The 22,638-nt window shown below is 43.0% G+C and overlaps 1 protein-coding gene and 1 long non-coding RNA gene across 3 annotated transcripts in view; one reads left to right on the top strand and one right to left on the bottom strand.

The window, feature by feature from the left end:
• The first annotated feature begins 332 nt into the window (after positions 1 to 332).
• Positions 333 to 9,300, top strand: LOC115101928 (uncharacterized). Of its 2 annotated transcripts, XR_010460120.1 has the most exons (3): positions 333 to 2,717; positions 2,855 to 3,153; positions 8,440 to 9,300. It is a non-coding gene; the product is annotated as an uncharacterized LOC115101928 (long non-coding RNA). The 2 variants fall into 2 exon arrangements; XR_010460119.1 differs by having other exon boundaries at positions 333 to 3,153.
• Positions 9,301 to 19,424: 10,124 nt separating this feature from the next.
• The window catches only part of LOC115101929 (monocarboxylate transporter 5-like), a 56,371-nt gene continuing 53,157 nt past the window's right edge, over positions 19,425 to 22,638 (bottom strand). Inside the window, 1 exon segment of the mRNA XM_029621383.2 lies at positions 19,425 to 21,033. Within this exon segment, the coding sequence (XP_029477243.2) occupies positions 20,807 to 21,033 (227 nt within the window). The 3' untranslated portion in view covers positions 19,425 to 20,806.

Below are 22,638 nucleotides of genomic sequence, written 5' to 3'. Positions count from 1 at the left end.
ATGTCCTTACTGGCTTTCTCTGATACATGAACATGTTCTAAACCTAGAAATCTGAATGTAGCCTTATGCACGGTAGGCTATCTGGTGTTCGGTTACACCTGGTGTTTTACCCTGTGTAACTGGTTCGGTTACACCTGGTGTTTTTACCCTGTGTAACTGGTTCGGTTACACCTGGTGTTTTACCCTGTGTAACTGGTTCGGTTACACCTGGTGTTTTACCCTGTGTAACTGGTTCGGTTACACCTGGTGTTTTACCCTGTGTAACTGGTTCGGTTACACCTGGTGTTTTACCCTGTGTAACTGGTTACCCTGTGTAACTGGTTCGGTTACACCTGGTGTTTTACCCTGTGTAACTGGTTCGGTTACACCTGGTGTTTTACCCTGTGTAACTGGTTCGGTTACACCTGGTGTTTTACCCTGTGTAACTGGTTCGGTTACACCTGGTGTTTTACCCTGTGTAACTGGTTCGGTTACACCTGAAAATCCTGTGTTCATGGAATGGTTAATGGAACACTACAAAGTGGATTGTGACAAAAATGTGTAACGGGGGTTGAAACACCTATACATGGGTTTTAGTTGCTGAGTGTAAATTCTTAACTTGGCTGTGGTGTAGCTTAAATACAGTGTGTTCAATCGGTTTTCAGATGTGTTTTAATGTTTAAGCGACTCTCCAGTAATAATTGGACATATTGAGAGGCTGAATGAGGAATTTAGAAGTGATTTTTGCCCAGCTGATATAGATGAGTCCATCAATGCAATGACGTGACGAACATATAGCCTACTAAGAGAGATGCTACGGGTACATTTTTATTGTGTACATTGTCTTTAGCACCACTTGACCCTTGGTAGTACGTTGTGACCTATAACCTTTGACCTATAATGTGTGATAAGATTACACTAGCGAAAAAACAGACTTTTATTTGTTGGTCCGGTTTCATTCAATCAATATGCTCTGTCGCCAAGTTTGTCTGAATATGACAATATTTTAATGCTATTTGCTAACAAATTATATACAGTAAACCTAATAATCAATAAGAAAAAAGGTATTCAATATATAAACCGATCATTTAGTTTTTTGGGGGGGATTGTACGTTTTATAAGTTGTAGTGCTATTATTTTGTAGGATTTTTTTTTTTTTTTTTACCACAGTTTTCCCCTTTGTCAGCCAACAGTTATATTTTTAAGACATATATTTATAGCCTACTGTTGGTACCATTATATGACTATATGAGGTTTTAAGATGAGGTTGGTTTAGTTTTATCTGTTGACAAAATTGTCTGAGAAAAAAAAAAATGTATTTCTCTCCCATGTTCACTGCCTCACCTGTGGACTTTTTTTATGGCTTTAAAACCTTTACAGGAAACTATTTTCACTGAGAAGGCAGCTTTTAAGTTGTGGTGTCATTTTGTGTTGTTTTAAAGTGGAATAATTAGGACCCTCTCGCTTTGTGCTTGTTTACCTGATTTCATTGGGAAGACAAGAAATGGAAAATCCTCTTCCCACACTCGTCTTACTGCCAAGTTGTTTAAACACTCAAAGAGAAAGTGCATTTACGCACTTATTAGTCCTCTAAATATCAATAAATTGTTTAATTTGAGGGAAACCTGTTTCTGCCCTGGAAATGAATTGAACAGAGGGAACTGCTCTGACGACCGCGACTATTGTGTTTCCAAACAGGAAATGGTTTATCACTTTGAATTGTTGCACAAGAGAAGGGAACCAAACACCTCTTTGCTGATTGTTAGAGACTGATGATCGCCTGTGTGTGTTCTCTTATACACACCTTTTTTAGGAGCTGTTGGTAATCTGTTTAGCTAACAGGAGCTGTTCAGAAGTTGTTGCTAATTAATAGCATACCTTTTGAACCCAGTACCTTTTTTTTAACCCCTCCAGGGCCGGGCTCCTCGTGTTAGTCCTACTGCCCTAGCAGGTGAACCCAGTACACAGTGGGGCAGGAATCACAGGATCAATGGAGGAGCCTCCCACTGTGCCCACTGTGTCCGTGTCCTGCTGGTTTTCAACCACCAGCCCATGTCCTGCTGCTCAGCTGTGTGGAACAGTGGCAGGCTGACACACTAGTGCAGTATGTGGGAGAATGGAGCTGGAATACAGTAGCAGCTCCTTTTCATTTCATTGTCCTCTACAAGGTTTGAGTCTTCACAGGCTGGATTTGCAGCATGCCCCCATGTCTTTCACTGCTGTCCTCTACAATGCTGGTCTGTTTGAGTTGACCACAGCCTGGGGTGTGTCTGTGGCTCCGCCTTGTCCACGGTTCCCTACACAAGCAGAGGTCCTGTCACCGGCTGCCACGCATAATGCACCTCTTTGGGTGCAGTTTCTTAACTCGCACAGCAGCTCTACAGTACCACTGCAAGCTGTTGCACTGCTGAGGGAGTCACCTTGACCTGTGACCTTTTCCAAGTGACCTGTCAACATCTCCCAGAAGAATGATTATTTGTTGCCATCATAATTTAGATTTCTTCAGTTTATGATTTGACTCCCATGTATGCAGTGAATGGATGGAAGATCGCCCCCTTGTCATGAATAGGAATATTGTTTATTGTCGCTGTGGTTTTATTGATTGAATCTTTTTCCTGAAAGAGGATCAGGAGTATGTTTGTTCTGCTACGGTTTCCCACGACGACCGCAGAATAACATCCGACATCATCTACTTCACATTTCACGTGAACAAGGGGAATTTAAGCAGAAAAGATCAAGTGAGTAGTTTGACTCAACATTTCCACGTCGTGAAAGGATCCATATATATATATTTTTAATATGTTTTTATTTTGTGACAGTTCAACCAAAAGGCCTCTTATCCAATGAAGAAATATTTCATATTTATCCCCTATAGCTCCTACCCAGTATGAGTGCATCACGGCCTCCCCTCAGTACAAGTGCAATAATAGCAGAGATTAAATCCCACCTGCCGTTGTTGCTGAGAAAAAAGACATTGCCACTGGAGAAATGACCTCTAGAGGATCATGGAGGAACTGCAGGACCAGAGAAGGCTGCTGTAACTACTGTAAGAGCCATAGGTAGCCACTACACTACACTGATGGCATGGAGAGAGACAGCTTGTTGCTGTCACTCCCTGTTGGGGAATAAGGAGTCTGCTGCCTGGCCTTTATTATAAGTCTGGAAGAAGCAGAGGTATGTATATTTGATTTATTCCACCTTTATTTAAACAGGAAGACCCAGATTACAAAGCTCTGTTACAAGAGAGCCCTGTATACATTACAATAAAAGCAGAATGATAACACAACATACACATATGTATATAAAAACCTCATTCAGTACACAATAACAAAATAAACATATTTAATACAAGCAATCACATTCAACTACATAGAGGTTCTACATCAATAATTTAGACTGAGTGGCCACAGCACAACTAACTGCAGTGAACTCTGCAGATTGTTCCACTAATTAAGTGCAACAAAATGCAGATTTTCACAAATCTGTGGAGACTGGAGGGATCTCTAGTCCATTCCTGAGAACGGGTTTGGTAACTTCTGATTCCTCTCTTAATTAATGATGTTACATATAGAGGACGTTTCTGTCAGATTGCTTTGTAAATAAATACAAGAGAATGCAGCTCTCTTCTTACAGACAGAGAGGTCCATCCCACATGTTTTATACAGACTACAATGATGAGTCCTAAAATTGTCCTCTGTGATAAAACGTACTACTGAATGGTAGACTGTATCCAAGGGTTTTAAAACAGAGGTTGTGCTGTGTGCATGTAAACAACATCACCAAAATCCAGTACAGGGAGAAGTGTTGTTTGATCTTTCTCCTATTTTCAATACTAAGGCATTATTTTTTTCCGATATAAAAAAAAAAAAACTATCTTGGATCTTAGCTTCTTAGTCAGATTTTCTATATGCGTAACGAAGGACAACTTGTCATCAATCCAGATACTTATATTGAGAAACAAGCTCAATTTGGGATCCATTTGTAGCGCACATATGCAGGTCTTCAGGGTCAACATTTTGTGACCTAGAGAACATGAGCTTGGTTTTACTTGTATTTTAACACCAATTTAAGATCTGTATGGTGAATTCTGAATTTAATAAAAGTTATGTTGAAGTTCCCGAATGGCCTGCAGCACCGAGGTGGCACAGGAATACAACACTGTGTCATCTGCATAGAGATGAATGTTACAAGTGTTTCCAATGTCATTAATATACAAAAGTGAACAATAATGGACCCAAAATCAAACCCTGAGGAACATCTTTTTGAATCTCAAAATAATTCAGATTTAACCCCATCTATCAAGACGGGCTGAGTTCTGTCGCTGAGATAATTCTGAAACCATAAACAGGCTGTATAGCCCAGGCCGACTCTTGATAATTTCTTCAGCAAAACAGAATGATCAACAGTGTCGAAAGCCTTTGACAGGTCAATAAACAAGGCAGCACAGCGATTTTTTTAGCATCCAAGGCATTGACAAGATCATTAACAACTAGCATAGGTGCTGTGGTAGTACAATGCCCAGGCCTAAACCCTGATTTGGTTTATATTGAAAATACAATTATCAGATAAAAATAACTAAGTTGTACATTAAACAAGGATTCATGAATCTTAGCTAAACAATACTAGTCTTGAAATGGGGCGATAGTTGTCCAGATCATTTGTATCCTCACCCTTATGGGGCGATAGTTGTCCAGATCATTTGTATCCTCACCCTTATGGGGCGATAGTTGTCCAGATCATTTGTATCCTCACCCTTATGGGGCGATAGTTGTCCAGATCATTTGTATCCTTACCCTTATAGGGCGATAGTTGTCCAGATCATTTGTATCCTTACCCTTATAGGGCGATAGTTGTCCAGATCATTTGTATCCTTACCCTTATAGGGCGATAGTTGTCCAGATCATTTGTATCCACCCTTTGATAGTTGTCAGATCATTTGTATCCTCACCCTTATGGGGCGATAGTTGTCCAGATCATTTGTATCCTTACCCTTATGGGGGTTGTCCAGATCATTTGTTATGGGGCGATAGTTGTCCAGATCATTTGTATCCTCACCCTTATGGGGCGATAGTTGTCCAGATCATTTGTATCCTTACCCTTATGGGGCGATAGTTGTCCAGATCATTTGTATCCTCACCCTTATAGGGCGATAGTTGTCCAGATCATTTGTATCCTCACCCTTATAGGGCGATAGTTGTCCAGATCATTTGTATCCTCACCCTTATGGAGTGGCAGCACATATGCAGATTTCCAGGCTTTTGGAATACTTCCTGATAACAATGTGAAATAAAAAATGTGGGCTACTGAGCCAGCATTAATGGGTGCTGCACAATTAAGCAGACCAGGCTCCAAATGATTAGCACCTGTGGATTTTTTGTTGTTGTCTAATGTTATCCAGGACTTAACAGTGAATTTCCAACAATAAAACTCCTGACCAGCATTTTCAGTATCATTCTAAACGACACTACACCAAACTCAACATCCAAACTACACTTTTCAAGAGCTGGCTTTGAAATACATTCAAATAAAAAAGCCTGCAGAGATAAAATGGTGATTAAATACATTAAAGATATCAATGTTTTAGTAATAGGGACAGAATCTGAGTTAGTTTATTGGGGGAGAGAAGAGGACACACAACCCTTCAGTGATTTAACAGCTTTCCAGAATGTAGCTGGGTTCCCTGTACATCAGATAGTGTATTAACATAATCATCTGAATTAGCTTTTTAAATTAGATTTACACACAGATTTCTCAATCGCCTGAAAGACTGTGAAAGAGAAATGAAGTATGTATCTGATTTGTTAACTGCCGGTCTGGGCCTGACTCTGTGAATCTAGCTTTGGCCCAGGCAGCATCTCGTTTCTGTATGACTTCAGATAGCTCTGGACTGAACCAAGGGCAATACCTATTTTTAATGATCAGCTTTTTAAAGGGAGCATGTTTATCTACAATACATTTGAGAAGTGGTTCAGAGCCAACTCTGTGTCAGGTACAGATGCAATACAATCAAAGTCACCAAAATAAAGGTCACAATAAAAGGCCTTCATTAAAATGTTTAAAATTCCTCTTGTTGATAAAACGAGGTTTGGATCTAGGCATCCGTATATATCCCTGAAACATACAATGGGACAGTGGTCACTAATATCCAAAGCAAATACCCCACTCCCATTATTTCTCTGGAGTATTTGTGAATATGAGGTCAGTCAAAGTCGATTCCTTTTAAATTTGGACGAATAGTCTTTGTCATCAGCTGGGTCAAATTTAGATTAGTACAAAAATCCTTTAAACAATAACTGCTATTTTTGAGTTTGAACCCAACTGGAACTTAAAGCCAACAATTCAAATTGTTTAGGACTGGAGGTCGCCTTTAACAGAGACACAGAAAGAAGAGTATTTGTGTAAATAGCAACACCACCCCCTTTGCCTTTCCTATCAGCCCTAAACACATTGTAACCATCCATAGCAACCTCAGAGTCCAGGGTTTTATCAGTTAACCAGGTTTCATATAAAATAAAAATGTCAGGGTCTGCCTGAGAGACCCAGATCAATTGCCATGATCCATTTTTAGGTAATAAACTACAAATGTTAATATGTAAAAATGTCATCGCTTTTCCACATTTAAAATCACACGTAGTTTCAATACAAGTCAGATTTACTTTGAGATTTCAGAACAACATTATACCTATTAGGAAAATAGAACAAAGATTGGATTATACCTTTTAGGAAAATAGCAATGACATTTCTCCACTAAGCACCATTCGGCATGTCACCACTTTCCGATACAACATGTGGAACTCTCACAATGACCAAAGAGGAGATGGTAAAAACATACTGACATGTAATGCTAATATTGTCCTCACATCAATTTAGTTGACCAACAACCTTTCCAATGTTTGATGACAACAGCCGGGAGCCATTTTCACCCGGATGAATTCAGTCTTCCACAAAGTAGCCAGGCCTATTCCAGAAGGAGTCATTAATTGACGACGAAGGACACGCCCAAGTCCTTAGTCAGACGCATTAACCACTGGTGACGAGACCAAAAGAGGACTAAAATATGAAATTGAGCCTGAGACAATGATATGTTTTGCTAATTTCTGAGCTGTAAGAAAATAGTCTCTTAGCTTTACAGAGTTCACACGCATAATATCATTAGATCCAATATGCCCCACAACTGTTTTCAGAGCAGTGATCTGTTTTTTTGATGACTTCTGATAAATCCTATTCGGGGCGGCAGGGTAGCCTAGTGGTTAGAGCGTTGGACTAGTAACCGGGAAGGTTGCAAGTTCAAACCCCCGAGCTGTGATAAGGTACAAATCTGTCATCCTGCCCCTGAACAGGCAGTTAACCCACTGTTCCTAGGCCGTCATTGAAAATAAGAATTTGTTCTTAACTGACTTGCCTAGTTAAATAAAGGTAAAATAAAAAAAAATCCCTTAGCTCCAGGAAAACAAAGTGTACGGGTATTTTGGATTTCCGCCAAATCTAACCACGGAGCGTCCCCAAAATAATGGTTGATGGCTGAGGTCCATTTCGAGCCGGAGCCCTCAGCCCAGCCCCAGCTAAGATTCCTCTAACTCGCCCCCCACAAATGACAGGAATAGGAGACCCTGGTGATGCCAATATTATATTACAGTAAGTAGGATACCATACATAAGTGGTTCCTCTCTTTTTACCTAGCACCTACAATCCATTCAGTCTAGCCTGGTAGGCAACTTAAAATAAAACCAAACATGATTTTCCACCTCCATTGGCTGTAATCGATTCACTAGCAACTTATTATATTACTACTTGTTACATTACAGCCACAGCCATAGGTCTACAGTAGTGTCAGGAAGCACTGGGTCTATTCACCAATTCCACACTGTCATGAATATAAACACTTATTAAGCAACTAAGTGGTTACAGTCTCTGTAAGACTAAATAAAAAGGTATGTATTGAATTTAAACATGTCCACCGTATCCAAGCAGCACCATGTGACCTATCTCCGGCACTATTACTATTATTCTCCGCACGTTTTGTAAACCCTTACCCTCCTGGGTATTGTGAGAGAAGGTGTCCCCTCCTATATACCACCTACACTACTGTTGTAAACAGAGGCGGTGGTGAAAATGTTGAATTAACCATACAACCTTAATCTGGAGAAATTCACTCCAAACATTCTAGTTCTGGGACCTTCTCTCTCCTGTAAACCCCACTACCTGTTAACAGTAACTGTGTTGTAATACCACCTGCTAACAGTAACTGTGTTGTAGTAGCACCTGCTAACAGTAGTAGTTGTAGTACTCTGTGGCCGAAAGGACATCCTATTATGTAATACTTTTATGTAGCCTGGTGCATTGGAACCTGTGGAATAGTCACCCACCCATCTGACTCTCCAGGGAGGCTCATTCAAACTACTCAAATTGAACATTACACTTGCAGAGATAACCACCATGTTTTATGACTTCCTGTTCTAGATCAAAACAGATGTGACAACAGATTGCCCCAAGGCTGAGATGGTAAGTTCCAGATGAAAATATATTTGTGTATAAAGGCAGATGGAGGTGTTGCGGGTTCAAATCCTGTGGCAGGATTGTAAAAAAATGAGGAGCTGAACTGGAAACAAAATGGCTGCAGGTAAAGACCCGAGACCATCTGCCGTTATGCCCATGTGCAAGGCGCTGCATTCTGGCTGACCCTGTGCCTTTCTACATGCGTGTCTGGCAGGGATGTGAATGGACAATAAAGCATCTATTCTGTTGTATTATATTCTCTGCTTGTTCCCTGTAGAGTATCTTGCCGCTGGACCGTCCAAGACACCTCGGACTGTAAGTACTGGGCTTAATGAAATACTTTAAAGTGGGGCGGCAGTTAGCCTAGTGTTGGGCCGATGACCGAAAGATTGCTGGTTTGAATACCTGAGCGGACGAGGTGAAAAATCTGCCGATGTGCCCTTGACCGAGGCACTTAACACTAATTTGCTCCAGGGGTGCCATGCTACTATGACTAACCCTGTAAAACAACACATTTCACTGCGCCGATCCGGTGTATGTGACAGTAAAACATGTCGTTTTTATTTTTATACTGCAATTCAGACAAAGTGTTACTCCCTATATAATGAAATCTTTCCAAACTCAGTGCTGTTGATTTGAACAATCCAAATCCTGTTTACCTCTCTCTTTAAATTTCCCAAAGAGTATTTATTGTATTTTAAAGCAATTGAATTTGATATCATACGAGATGAAAGATAATGTAAATGTTACTTATCATATTGGTCCGATATACATTTGTTTTTGTATTACTCATTAATTCTTAATAAAAAGTAAATTTTTATGCAATTTCTTTGTGTGTGAGAATGATTTTTCTCCAGGTGTCCTGAATAGAAGCAGAAAAGAATCTTAACAAACCTCACCATCCATGTCACGTGTCACTTTATTGCAGCTGATTGTACAGTCAGTTAAAAGGCATACAAAAAGAACAACGTGTTTAGATGATAGTCGTAGTAACTATTAGGAATATGATTGGTTAGGCATGTAGTAAGCCTTAATCAAATGACACCTGAAACCAATATATATAAAATGTAAAGTCTTGTCCAACATGAAATTATTGTAATCAGAATACAATATCAAATATATTTCTAGGTGTTACAAAAATGACATTTAAGCACTTGTTGAGTTTAAGGGTTGCATTTGTTCCTGTTTTCTTGAAAACAATTGTTGGACAAAATAGCTTTTTCAGGATATTGCTTTAAACCACAGTTCCTTCCTAAAAAAAACACTGGGTTCAGACAGTAAAGAATAGACTAACAAAATAAAGAGATCTACTTTTAAATCATCAAAATATACATTTTAACATGACATTCAGTGGCCCTCAATCACACAGGAAGTGAACACACAGGAAGTGAACACACTGATTGCACATCCCAAATGGAACCCAATTCCTTATATAGAAAACTACGTTTGACCAGAACCCACAAGGCTCTCTTGGCATCCATTTTAGGAGCGAGCAGAGCTGCTGCATGTGAATAATGGTAAATGGAAGAATGTGCTGAGACGATACACACAGAGTTGTGCAGGCAGGCTGATGAGCTTTGTGAGAGTGAGTTGAGGGGGAAGAGCGATTTGGTACTGATGAAGTGTTCTTTGAGTTCAAGCTTTTTAGCGCCACTAGAGGGCAGTAGAAAACAAAAGCAAATGTTTATCAGTACACAATATATACTTAGGAACATTTAGTGAAGAATGGGGGAATCACTATGGTAACAAAAGAACAACATAAAAAACCTTGTAGATAACAGAATTTAAACGACAGACTAAACTCTCATAGAACACTGCCCTAAAGAGCAAAAATACAGTTACTGCTCATTTGGTCGAAAATGAGTTAATGTCATTAAATACATGCTTAATCACGTGGACAAGTATCCTGCCTCGTATTGTGTTTTGGAGAAAATGGTTAGCAGTAACTGCATAAAGTAAATAAAAACAGGTAAGGTCAAGGTAAATAAAACACATGTTTCTCAGTTCCACATTATGAGCAGTTACTGCCTTTTTGCTTGGTAGGGCAGAATAGCTCTCCCATGTCATAGCTCTACCATGTCATAGCTCTCCCATGTCATAGCTCTCCCATGTCATAGCTCTCCCATGTCATAGCTCTCCCATGTCATAGTTCTCCCATATCATAGCTCTCCCATGTCATAGCTCTCCCATGTCATAGCTCTCCCATATCATAGCTCTCCCATGTCATAGCTCTAGCTCTCCCATGTCATAGCTCTCCCATGTCATAGCTCTCCCATGTCATAGCTCTCCCATGTCATAGCTCTCCCATGTCATAGCTCTCCCATGTCATAGCTCTCCCATGTCATAGTTCTCCCATATCATAGTTCTCCCATATCATAGCTCTCCCATATCATAGCTCTCCCATGTCATAGCTCTCCCATGTCATAGCTCTCCCATATCATAGCTCTCCCATGTCATAGCTCTAACTCTCCCATGTCATAGCTCTCCCATGTCATAGCTCTCCCATGTCATAGCTCTCCCATGTCATAGCTCTCCCATGTCATAGCTCTCCCATATCATAGCTCTCCCATGTCATAGCTCTCCCATGTCATAGTTCTCCCATGTCATAGCTCTCCCATGTCATAGCTCTCCCATGTCATAGCTCTCCCATGTCATAGCTCTCCCATGTCATAGTTCTCCCATATCATAGTTCTCCCATATCATAGCTCTCCCATATCATAGCTCTCCCATGTCATAGCTCTCCCATGTCATAGCTCTCCCATATCATAGCTCTCCCATGTCATAGCTCTCCCATATAATATGCCTGAAGTAGCCTTCAACAGCATTTCATTTCCTCATTGTACCAGCCTTACTAAGGTATATGGGTAGTACCATCTAAAGAAGATATATTATCTGGGCAATAATAAGCAAATAATAAAACCTGAGTGCCAATCTGCCAACTCCTTGTCACTCGGTTAACCCCGGGCACCAAAGATGTGGATGTCGATTAAGGCAGCCCCCCCCCGCACCTCTCTGATTCAGAGGGGTTGGGTTAAATGCGGAAGACACATTTCAGTTGAAGGCATTCTGTTGTACAACTGACTAGGTATCCCCCCCCCTTTCCTATCCCTTCATTGGCAATACAACAAAAACAGATGGGTACTCAGGCGAAGCAAATAAACTGTCTGTCTTTTAAAAGCACTTGGTCAGTAGTTTACACAGTACAACAGCACCAACCAACATGGCTGTCCACCATGTTACATACCAAGTAAACCCAGGTATTTCACCCTATGTGATATACTCTTCCACCCAGCTTGGTCCTTGACAACTTCTATGTGTGATTGTCATGTGGCATGCCAAACATTGGCAAGACAGCACAAAGTAACCGATCTGGGACCAGGCTAACCTAAATTAGGGTCTGTGTACAAAGTAATCTCCCCTCAATGGTATACCATACATACCGAAATAGGTCTCTCATGATTACACTAATAGTGAACTATTTTGAACTAATTCCAGATCCAGTTGAATGGTAATATGATACCTTTACGATGTTGAATGTGTGTAGTATTGGAAAATACTACTGTACATTAATACTGTTGTTTGAGCACCTGTGAATCAGAGATGCTAACGCTAACCCAGATCTACATTTGCTGACTCAAAAACAGCTTCGTGGTAACTACAATGTCTTCAGAACGTATTCAGACCCCTGGACTTTCTCCACATTTTGTTTCGTAAACACCCGTATTTTAAAATGGATTCAATTACATTTCTTCTTCATCAATCTACACACAATACCCAATAATGACAAAGCAAAAACAGGTTTAGACATTTTTGCAAATATATATATATATTGACATAAGTATTCAGACCCTTAGCCATGAGATATCAAAATTGAGCTCCGGTGCATTCTGTGGTAAATTCAATCTATTTTTGCTTTGTCAATATAGGGTAGTGTGTGTAGATTTATGAGGGGAAAAACTATTTAATAAATTGTATAATAAGGCTGCAATGTAACAAAATGTGGAAAAAGTGAAGGGGTCTGAGTATATTCAGGCCGTTCAGTATATCGCATGGTGCAGCGGTTCAGTATATCGCATGGTGCAGCGGTTCAGTATATCGCATGGTGCAGCGGTTCAGTATATCGCGTGGTGCAGCGGTTCAGTATATCGCATGGTGCAGCCGTTCAGTATATCGCATGGTGCAGCGGTTCAGTATATCGCATGGTGCAGCGGTTCAGTATATCGCGTGGTGTAGCCGTTCAGTATATCGCATGGTGCAGCCGTTCAGTATATCGCATGGTGCAGCGGTTCAGTATATCGCATGGTGCAGCGGTTCAGTATATCGCGTGGTGCAGCGGTTCAGTATATCGCGTGGTGCAGCGGTTCAGTATATCGCGTGGTGCAGCGGTTCAGTATATCGCATGGTGCAGCCGTTCAGTATATCGCATGGTGCAGCGGTTCAGTATATCGCATGGTGCAGCGGTTCAGTATATCGCATGGTGCAGCGGTTCAGTATATCGCATGGTGCAGCGGTTCAGTATATCGCATGGTGCAGTGGTTCAGTATATCGCATGGTGCAGCCGTTCAGTATATCGCATGGTGCAGCGGTTCAGTATATCGCGTGGTGTAGCCGTTCAGTATATCGCGTGGTGCAGCGGTTCAGTATATCGCGTGGTGTAGCCGTTCAGTATATCGTATGGTGCAGCGGTTCAGTATATTGCGTGGCGCATCGGTACGATTCCCAAACTATTATTTTTGGGTCTGATTGACTGCAACCCTTGGTGATATTATGTGAACGTTGTTCATTAAGACATTTGTGTAGTATTGTGAAATTGGGCTTTGATTAGTGGGATGGGCTAAACGGTTTGGTACAGTGGCAGAAAATGGTCTAGGTGGGAACACTTACATGCCTTTGGAAAGGATTCACACCCTTTGACTTTTTCCACATTTTGTTGTTGTTACAGCTTGAATTTTAACATGGGTTAAATTGAGATTTTGTGTCACTGATCTACACACAATACCCCATAATGTCAAAGTGAAATGTCGTTTTTAGAATAAGTATTCAACCCGTTTCGTTATGGCACGCCTAAATAAGTTCAGGAGTAAAGATTTGCTTAATAAGTCACGTAATAAGTTGCATGGAATTACTCTGTGCAATAATGGTATTTTAACATGATTTTTTTTGATGACTAGCTCATCTCTGTATCCCACACATACAATTATCTGTAAGGTCCTTCATTCAAGCAGGGAATTTCAAACACAGAACCACAAAGACCAGGGAGGTTTTCCATTTCCTCGCAAAGAAGGGCACCTATTGGTAGATAATTAAATTAAAAAGCCAACACTGAATGTCCCTTCAAACATGTTGAAGTTATCAATTGCGCTTTGGATGGTGTATCAATACACCCAGTCACTACAAAGACCCAGGCGTCCTTCCTTACTCAGTTGCCGGATACTGTAGGAAGGTAACAGGGATTTCACCATGAGGCCAATGGTGATCATTTGGTGATAACAGAGTTTTAAAGAGTTTAATAGCTGGGATAGGAGAAAACTGAGGATGGATCAACAACATTTTGGTTACTCGACAGTACTAGCCTAATGACAGAGTGAAAAGAAGGAAGCATGTACAGAATATAAATATTTCAAAACATGGATCCTGTTTGCGATAAGGTACTAAAGTAAAACTGCAAGAAATGGCAAGACTTGAAAATGGCTGTCTAGCAATGATCAACAACCAGAGCTTGAAGTTTTGCAAAAAAGGCTCTTAGAGACTTACCCCAAATCACCCACAGCTGTAATCGTTGCCAAAGGTGATTCTAACATGTATTGACTCAAGGGGGTTGAATATTTATCTATGTATTTATTTCTTCTTCCACTTTCACATTTGATCATTGACAAAAAAAAGGGACAATAAAATTAATTTTAATTCCACAAAATGTGTAAAAAGTCAAAGGGGTGTGAATACTTTCTGAATGAACTGTATATACCAGACATATGGTGCATCATCTATATGGTACATACAGTAACCCATATCATATATAACATGATCTCAACATTTTTCTGTGTACAGGGCCCTGCGTGCCAAAAAAAACACACCCTATATTCCCTATATAGTGCACTACTTTTGACCAGCCCCCATGGGACCCCTGTGGGCCCTGGTTAAAAGTAGTGCACTATATAGGGAATACGGTGTCATTTGGGACGGAACCCAAGACTCATTCGTGGTTGTACTGTACGTCGTACTGTACGTTCTACTGTATTTAACACAGAAGTGTACCGTTTCTGATGAATATAGGATGTGATTGTGTAGACAATGGTGGTTGTGTCGTGTCAGAAGTTTGTTGTGTTATTCAATTCCTCAGAAAAATGACGTCAAGTGTTCCAGCCACATTAGTCCACACTACAATGAGATTTGTGTAGCAGGCGTCAGGCGATGCCATGAGAACATGAGGGATAACATGTGGCCTAGCAGAATAAGTGTACATTTGTCTCGTATTCAAAAAGTTACAAAACAGGATTCTCCGTTTGCTGCCTCTCTTTATGGACTGAAGGAAAAGTATTCGTAATATCTACAACCATTTTTAAGCTATTACAGTAACATTGCTGTGGTCATAATAATTTCTCAGACAGTCAGTCAGTTGGGTATTCCTTGGCTTTCTCCTCAGACAGTCAGCCAGACAGTCAGTTGGGTATTCCTTGGCTTTCTCCTCAGACAGTCAGCCAGACAGTCAGTTGGGTATTCCTTGGCTTTCTCCTCAGACAGTCAGCCAGACAGTCAGTTGGGTATTCCTTGGCTTTCTCCTCAGTCAGACAGTCAGCCAGTTGGGTATTCCTTGGCTTTCTCCTCAGTCAGTCAGACAGTCAGTTGGGTATTCCTTGGCTTTCTCCTCATTCACACAGTCAGTCAGTCAGTCAGTCAGTCAGTCAGTCAGTTGGGTATTCCTTGGCTTTCTCCTCAGTCAGACAGTCAGTCAGTCACATTCCTTGGCTTTTCTCAGACTCAGTCAGACAGTCAGTCAGACAGTCAGTTGGGTATTCTTTGGCTTTCTCCTCAGTCAGACAGTCAGTTCAGTCAGACAGTCAGTCAGACAGTCAGTTGGGTATTCCTCAGTCAGACAGTCAGTCAGACATTCTCCTCAGTCAGACAGTCAGTCAGTTGGGTATTCTTTGGCTTTTCTCCTCAGTCAGACAGTCAGTCAGTTGGGTATTCCTTGGCTTTCTCCTCAGTCAGACAGTCAGTCAGTTGGGTATTCCTTGGCTTTCTCCTCAGTCAGAGAGGCAGTCAGTTGGGTATTCCTTGGCTTTCTCCTCAGTCAGACAGTCAGTCAGTTGGGTATTCCTTGGCTTTTTTCCTCAGTCAGTCAGCCAGACAGTCAGTTGGGTATTCCTTGGCTTTCTCCTCAGACAGTCAGCCAGACAGTCAGTTGGGTATTCCTTGGCTTTCTCCTCATTCAGCCAGTTGGGTACAGCTTTCTCCTCAGTCAGTCATTCCTTGGCTTTCTCCTCAGTCAGTCAGTCAGTCAGTCAGTCAGTCAGTCAGTCAGTCAGTTGGGTATTCCTTGGCTTTCTCCTCAGTCAGACAGTCAGTCAGACATTCCTTGGCTTTCTCCTCAGTCAGACAGTCAGTCAGACAGTCAGTTGGGTATTCTTTGGCTTTCTCCTCAGTCAGACAGTCAGTCAGACAGTCAGTCAGACAGTCAGTTGGGTATTCCTTGGCTTTCTCCTCAGTCAGACAGTCAGTCAGTTGGGTATTCCTTGGCTTTCTCCTCAGTCAGACAGTCAGTCAGTTGGGTATTCCTTGGCTTTCTCCTCAGTCAGACAGTCAGTCAGTTGGGTATTCCTTGGCTTTCTCCTCAGTCAGAGAGGCAGTCAGTTGGGTATTCCTTGGCTTTCTCCTCAGTCAGACAGTCAGTCAGTTGGGTATTCCTTGGCTTTCTCCTCAGTCAGTCAGTCAGACAGTCAGTTGGGTATTCCTTGGCTTTCTCCTCAGTCAGACAGTCAGTCAGTTGGGTATTCCTTGGCTTTCTCCTCAGTCAGACAGTCAGTCAGTTGGGTATTCCTTGGCTTTCTCCTCAGTCAGACAGTCAGTCAGTTGGGTATTCCTTGGCTTTCTCCTCAGTCAGACAGTCAGTCAGTTGGGTATTCCTTGGCTTTCTCCTCAGGCAGACAGTCAGTCAGTTAGGTATTCCTTGGCTTTCTCCTCAGTCAGACAGTCAGTCAGTTGGGTATTCCTTGGCTTTCTCCTCAGTCAGACAGTCAGTCAGTTGGGTATTCCTTGGCTTTCTCCTCAGTCAGACAGTCAGTCAGCCAGACAGTCAGTTGGGTATTCCTTGGCTTTCTCCTCAGTCAGTCAGTCAGACAGTCAGTTGGGTATTCCTTGGCTTTATCCTCAGCCAGACAGTCAGTTGGGTATTCCTTGGCTTTCTCCTCAGTCAGTCAGACAGTCAGTTGGGTATTCCTTGGCTTTCTCCTCATTCACAGTCAGTCAGTCAGTCAGTCAGTCAGTTGGGTATTCCTTGGCTTTCTCCTCAGTCAGACAGTCAGTCAGACATTCCTTGGCTTTCTCCTCAGTCAGACAGTCAGTCAGACAGTCAGTTGGGTATTCTTTGGCTTTCTCCTCAGTCAGACAGTCAGTCAGACAGTCAGTCAGACAGTCAGTTGGGTATTCCTTGGCTTTCTCCTCAGTCAGACAGTCAGTCAGTTGGGTATTCCTTGGCTTTCTCCTCAGTCAGACAGTCAGTCAGTTGGGTATTCCTTGGCTTTCTCCTCAGTCAGACAGTCAGTCAGTTGGGTATTCCTTGGCTTTCTCCTCAGTCAGAGAGGCAGTCAGTTGGGTATTCCTTGGCTTTCTCCTCAGTCAGACAGTCAGTCAGTTGGGTATTCCTTGGCTTTCTCCTCAGTCAGTCAGCCAGACAGTCAGTTGGGTATTCCTTGGCTTTCTCCTCAGACAGTCAGCCAGACAGTCAGTTGGGTATTCCTTGGCTTTCTCCTCATTCACAGTCAGTCAGTCAGTCAGTCAGTCAGTCAGTCAGTCAGTTGGGTATTCCTTGGCTTTCTCCTCAGTCAGACAGTCAGTCAGACATTCCTTGGCTTTCTCCTCAGTCAGACAGTCAGTCAGACAGTCAGTTGGGTATTCTTTGGCTTTCTCCTCAGTCAGACAGTCAGTCAGACAGTCAGTCAGACAGTCAGTTGGGTATTCCTTGGCTTTCTCCTCAGTCAGACAGTCAGTCAGTTGGGTATTCCTTGGCTTTCTCCTCAGTCAGACAGTCAGTCAGTTGGGTATTCCTTGGCTTTCTCCTCAGTCAGACAGTCAGTCAGTTGGGTATTCCTTGGCTTTCTCCTCAGTCAGACAGTCAGCTTTCTCCTCAGTCAGACAGTCAGTTGGGTATTCCTTGGCTTTCTCCTCAGTCAGTCAGTCAGACAGTCAGTTGGGTATTCCTTGGCTTTCTCCTCAGTCAGACAGTCAGTCAGTTGGGTATTCCTTGGCTTTCTCCTCAGTCAGACAGTCAGTCAGTTGGGTATTCCTTGGCTTTCTCCTCAGTCAGACAGTCAGTCAGTTGGGTATTCCTTGGCTTTCTCCTCAGTCAGACAGTCAGTCAGTTGGGTATTCCTTGGCTTTCTCCTCAGGCAGACAGTCAGTCAGTTAGGTATTCCTTGGCTTTCTCCTCAGTCAGACAGTCAGTCAGTTGGGTATTCCTTGGCTTTCTCCTCAGTCAGACAGTCAGTCAGTTGGGTATTCCTTGGCTTTCTCCTCAGTCAGACAGTCAGTCAGCCAGACAGTCAGTTGGGTATTTCTTGGCTTTCTCCTCAGTCAGTCAGTCAGACAGTCAGTTGGGTATTCCTTGGCTTTCTCCTCAGCCAGACAGTCAGTTGGGTATTCCTTGGCTTTCTCCTCAGTCAGTCAGACAGTCAGTTGGGTATTCCTTGGCTTTCTCCTCATTCACACAGTCAGTCAGTCAGTCAGTTGGGTATTCCTTGGCTTTCTCCTCAGTCAGACAGTCAGTCAGTTGGGTATTCCTTGGCTTTCTCCTCAGTCAGACAGTCAGTCAGACAGTCAGTTGGGTATTCCTTGGCTTTCTCCTCAGTCAGACAGTCAGTCAGTTGGGTATTCCTTGGCTTTCTCCTCAGTCAGACAGACAGTCAGTTGGGTATTCCTTGGCTTTCTCCTCAGTCAGACAGTCAGTCAGTTGGGTATTCCTTGGCTTTCTCCTCAGTCAGACAGTCAGTCCGTTGGGTATTCCTTGGCTTTCTCCTCAGACAGTCAGCCAGACAGTCAGTTGGGTATTCCTTGGCTTTCTCCTCAGTCAGACAGTCAGTCAGTTGGGTATTCCTTGGCTTTCTCCTCAGTCAGTCAGACAGTCAGTTGGGTATTCCTTGGCTTTCTCCTCATTCACACAGTCAGTCAGTCAGTCAGTCAGTCAGTTGGGTATTCCTTGGCTTTCTCCTCAGTCAGACAGTCAGTCAGACATTCCTTGGCTTTCTCCTCAGTCAGACAGTCAGTCAGACAGTCAGTTGGGTATTCTTTGGCTTTCTCCTCAGTCAGACAGTCAGTCAGACAGTCAGTCAGACAGTCAGTTGGGTATTCCTTGGCTTTCTCCTCAGTCAGACAGTCTGTCAGTTGGGTATTCCTTGGCTTTCTCCTCAGTCAGACAGTCAGTCAGTTGGGTATTCCTTGGCTTTCTCCTCAGTCAGACAGTCAGTCAGTTGGGTATTCCTTGGCTTTCTCCTCAGTCAGACAGTCAGTCAGTTGGGTATTCCTTGGCTTTCTCCTCAGTCAGACAGTCAGTCAGTTGGGTATTCCTTGGCTTTCTCCTCAGTCAGTCAGTCAGACAGTCAGTTGGGTATTCCTTGGCTTTCTCCTCAGTCAGACAGTCAGTCAGTTGGGTATTCCTTGGCTTTCTCCTCAGTCAGACAGTCAGTCAGTTGGGTATTCCTTGGCTTTCTCCTCAGTCAGACAGTCAGTCAGTTGGGTATTCCTTGGCTTTCTCCTCAGTCAGACAGTCAGTCAGTTGGGTATTCCTTGGCTTTCTCCTCAGGCAGACAGTCAGTCAGTTGGGTATTCCTTGGCTTTCTCCTCAGTCAGACAGTCAGTCAGTTGGGTATTCCTTGGCTTTCTCCTCAGTCAGACAGTCAGTCAGTTGGGTATTCCTTGGCTTTCTCCTCAGTCAGACAGTCAGTCAGTTGGGTATTCCTTGGCTTTCTCCTCAGTCAGACAGTCAGTCAGTTGGGTATTCCTTGGCTTTCTCCTCAGTCAGTCAGTCAGTCAGTTGGGTATTCCTTGGCTTTCTCCTCAGTCAGACAGTCAGTCAGTTGGGTATTCCTTGGCTTTCTCCTCAGTCAGTCAGTCAGTCAGTTGGGTATTCCTTGGCTTTCTCCTCAGTCAGACAGTCAGTCAGTCAGTCAGTCAGTTGGGTATTCCTTGGCTTTCTCCTCAGTCAGACAGTCAGTCAGTCAGTCAGTCAGTCAGTTGGGTATTCCTTGGCTTTCTCCTCAGACAGTCAGTCAGCCAGACAGTCAGTTGGGTATTCCTTGGCTTTCTCCTCAGTCAGTCAGTCAGACAGTCAGTTGGGTATTCCTTGGCTTTCTCCTCAGTCAGACAGTCAGTTGGGTATTCCTTGGCTTTCTCCTCAGTCAGTCAGTCAGACAGTCAGTTGGGTATTCCTTGGCTTTCTCCTCAGTCAGACAGTCAGTCAGACAGTTGGGTATTCCTTGGCTTTCTCCTCAGTCAGACAGTCAGTCAGTTGGGTATTCCTTGGCTTTCTCCTCAGTCAGACAGTCAGTCAGTTGGGTATTCCTTGGCTTTCTCCTCAGTCAGTCAGTCAGACAGTCAGTTGGATATTCCTTGGCTTTCGCCAAAGCAGCAGGGTCATTTCAGTCCACCCAAAAGCTGGGTAACTGGCACAGTTGGCACATGCTTGTTTTAAGGAAGGAGAGAGAAAGGGGAAGCAGCGAGAAAGGGGAAGCAGCCAGAAAGGGGAAGCAGCCAACTCTGCTCTCCCTCCCTCTACATGGTTACGTGTGTCTCAGTAAGAGCAATGGTGCTAGTAATGCCAAGGTCGCAAGTTCGATACCCGCTGGGATCACAAATCCCCAAAATGTCTGTACTCACTTTACTGTAAGTCGCTTTGAATAATTACCAAGTGTCTGCTAAATGACATATATTAGGAACAGGAAGCCAACCCTGTCCTCCCTCCATCTACATGATTCCAGGCTTAATGAAGGAGAGTATGGTAATGTCCCCCAGCTAGCATACTGCTCCCGTAGTGATTGTTAAGGCATGGTGATTGCCCTATGGTTATTTTGCATACGAACTTCCAAGGAACCAAATGTGCTAGCTGGGGTGAAACTACCTTCTAGACAACGCCATTGTTGTTGCCGTTCTTTAGGACAGGAAGCTCAGGGCAGAAGCAGCCCTTAGTCTTCCGGCTGGTATCTACATCGCGGGCCTCGCGTCTCCTCTTTCTGCTCTGCCACCTCCTCGCCACGGGCTCCAGGAAGAGAGAGACAGAGGAGAGCAGGTAACACACTCCCGCTAGGTAGAAGGAGCAGTCGTAGGTCTGGGTGTAGTCATACAGGAAACCTAGAGGATGGAAGACAAAGGGAAGACAAGTCATTCAATGAAAAGAGAGAAATGGACATCCACATTAAAAGGACAGAAGACACCACTGCGAAGGGAGGAGGCCAATAACATCACTCCTCAATGAGAGAAACAACGGACACAGAAAAATAATTACTCCTCAATATACAACATACTGTGGCATGCTCCTCAATATACAACAGCCTGCTCCTCAATATACAACAGCCTTTGGCCTGCTCCTCAATATACAACAGCCTGCTCCTCAATATACAACAGCCTTTGGCCTGCTCCTCAATATACAACAGCCTGCTCCTCAATATACAACAGCCTTTGGCCTGCTCCTCAATATACAACAGCCTTTGGCCTGCTCCTCAATATACAACACATACTGTGGCCTGCTCCTCAATATACAACACATACTGTGGCCTGCTCCTCAATATACAACACATACTGTGGCCTGCTCCTCAATATATAACATACTGTGGCCTGCTCCTCAATATATAACATACTGTGGCCTGCTCCTCAATATATAACATACTGTGGCCTGCTCCTCAATATATAACATACTGTGGCCTGCTCCTCAATATATAACATACTGTGGCCTGCTCCTCAATATATAACATACTGTGGCCTGCTCCTCAATATATAACATACTGTGGCCTGCTCCTCAATATACAACATACTGTGGCATGCTCCTCAATATACAACAGCCTGCTCCTCAATATACAACATACTGTGGCCTGCTCCTCAATATACAACAGCCTGCTCCTCAATATACAACAGCCTGCTCCTCAATATACAACAGCCTTTGGCCTGCTCCTCAATATACAACAGCCTTTGGCCTGCTCCTCAATATACAACAGCCTTTGGCCTGCTCCTCAATATACAACACATACTGTGGCCTGCTCCTCAATATATAACATACTGTGGCCTGCTCCTCAATATACAACACATACTGTGGCCTGCTCCTCAATATATAACATACTGTGGCCTGCTCCTCAATATACAACACATACTGTGGCCTGCTCCTCAATATACAACACATACTGTGGCCTGCTCCTCAATATATAACATACTGTGGCCTGCTCCTCAATATACAACGCATACTGTGGCCTGCTCCTCAATATACAACACATACTGTGGCCTGCTCCTCAATATATAACATACTGTGGCCTGCTCCTCAATATATAACATACTGTGGCCTGCTCCTCAATATATAACACATACTGTGGCCTGCTCCTCAATATACAACACATACTGTGGCCTGCTCCTCAATATATAACATACTGTGGCCTGCTCCTCAATATACAACACATACTGTGGCCTGCTCCTCAATATACAACACATACTGTGGCCTGCTCCTCAATATATAACATACTGTGGCCTGCTCCTCAATATACAACGCATACTGTGGCCTGCTCCTCAATATACAACACATACTGTGGCCTGCTCCTCAATATACAAACATACTGTGGCCTGCTCCTCAATATACAACACATACTGTGGCCTGCTCCTCAATATACAACACATACTGTGGCCTGCTCCTCAATATACAACACATACTGTGGCCTGCTCCTCAATATACAACACATACTGTGGCCTGCTCCT

This window comes from Oncorhynchus nerka, linkage group LG20 (genome assembly GCF_034236695.1).
Source record: "Oncorhynchus nerka isolate Pitt River linkage group LG20, Oner_Uvic_2.0, whole genome shotgun sequence".
Taxonomy (NCBI): Eukaryota; Metazoa; Chordata; class Actinopteri; order Salmoniformes; family Salmonidae; genus Oncorhynchus; species Oncorhynchus nerka.
Note: the sequence above shows the minus strand (reverse complement) of the source record. Positions and strands in the feature narration are given on the sequence as shown.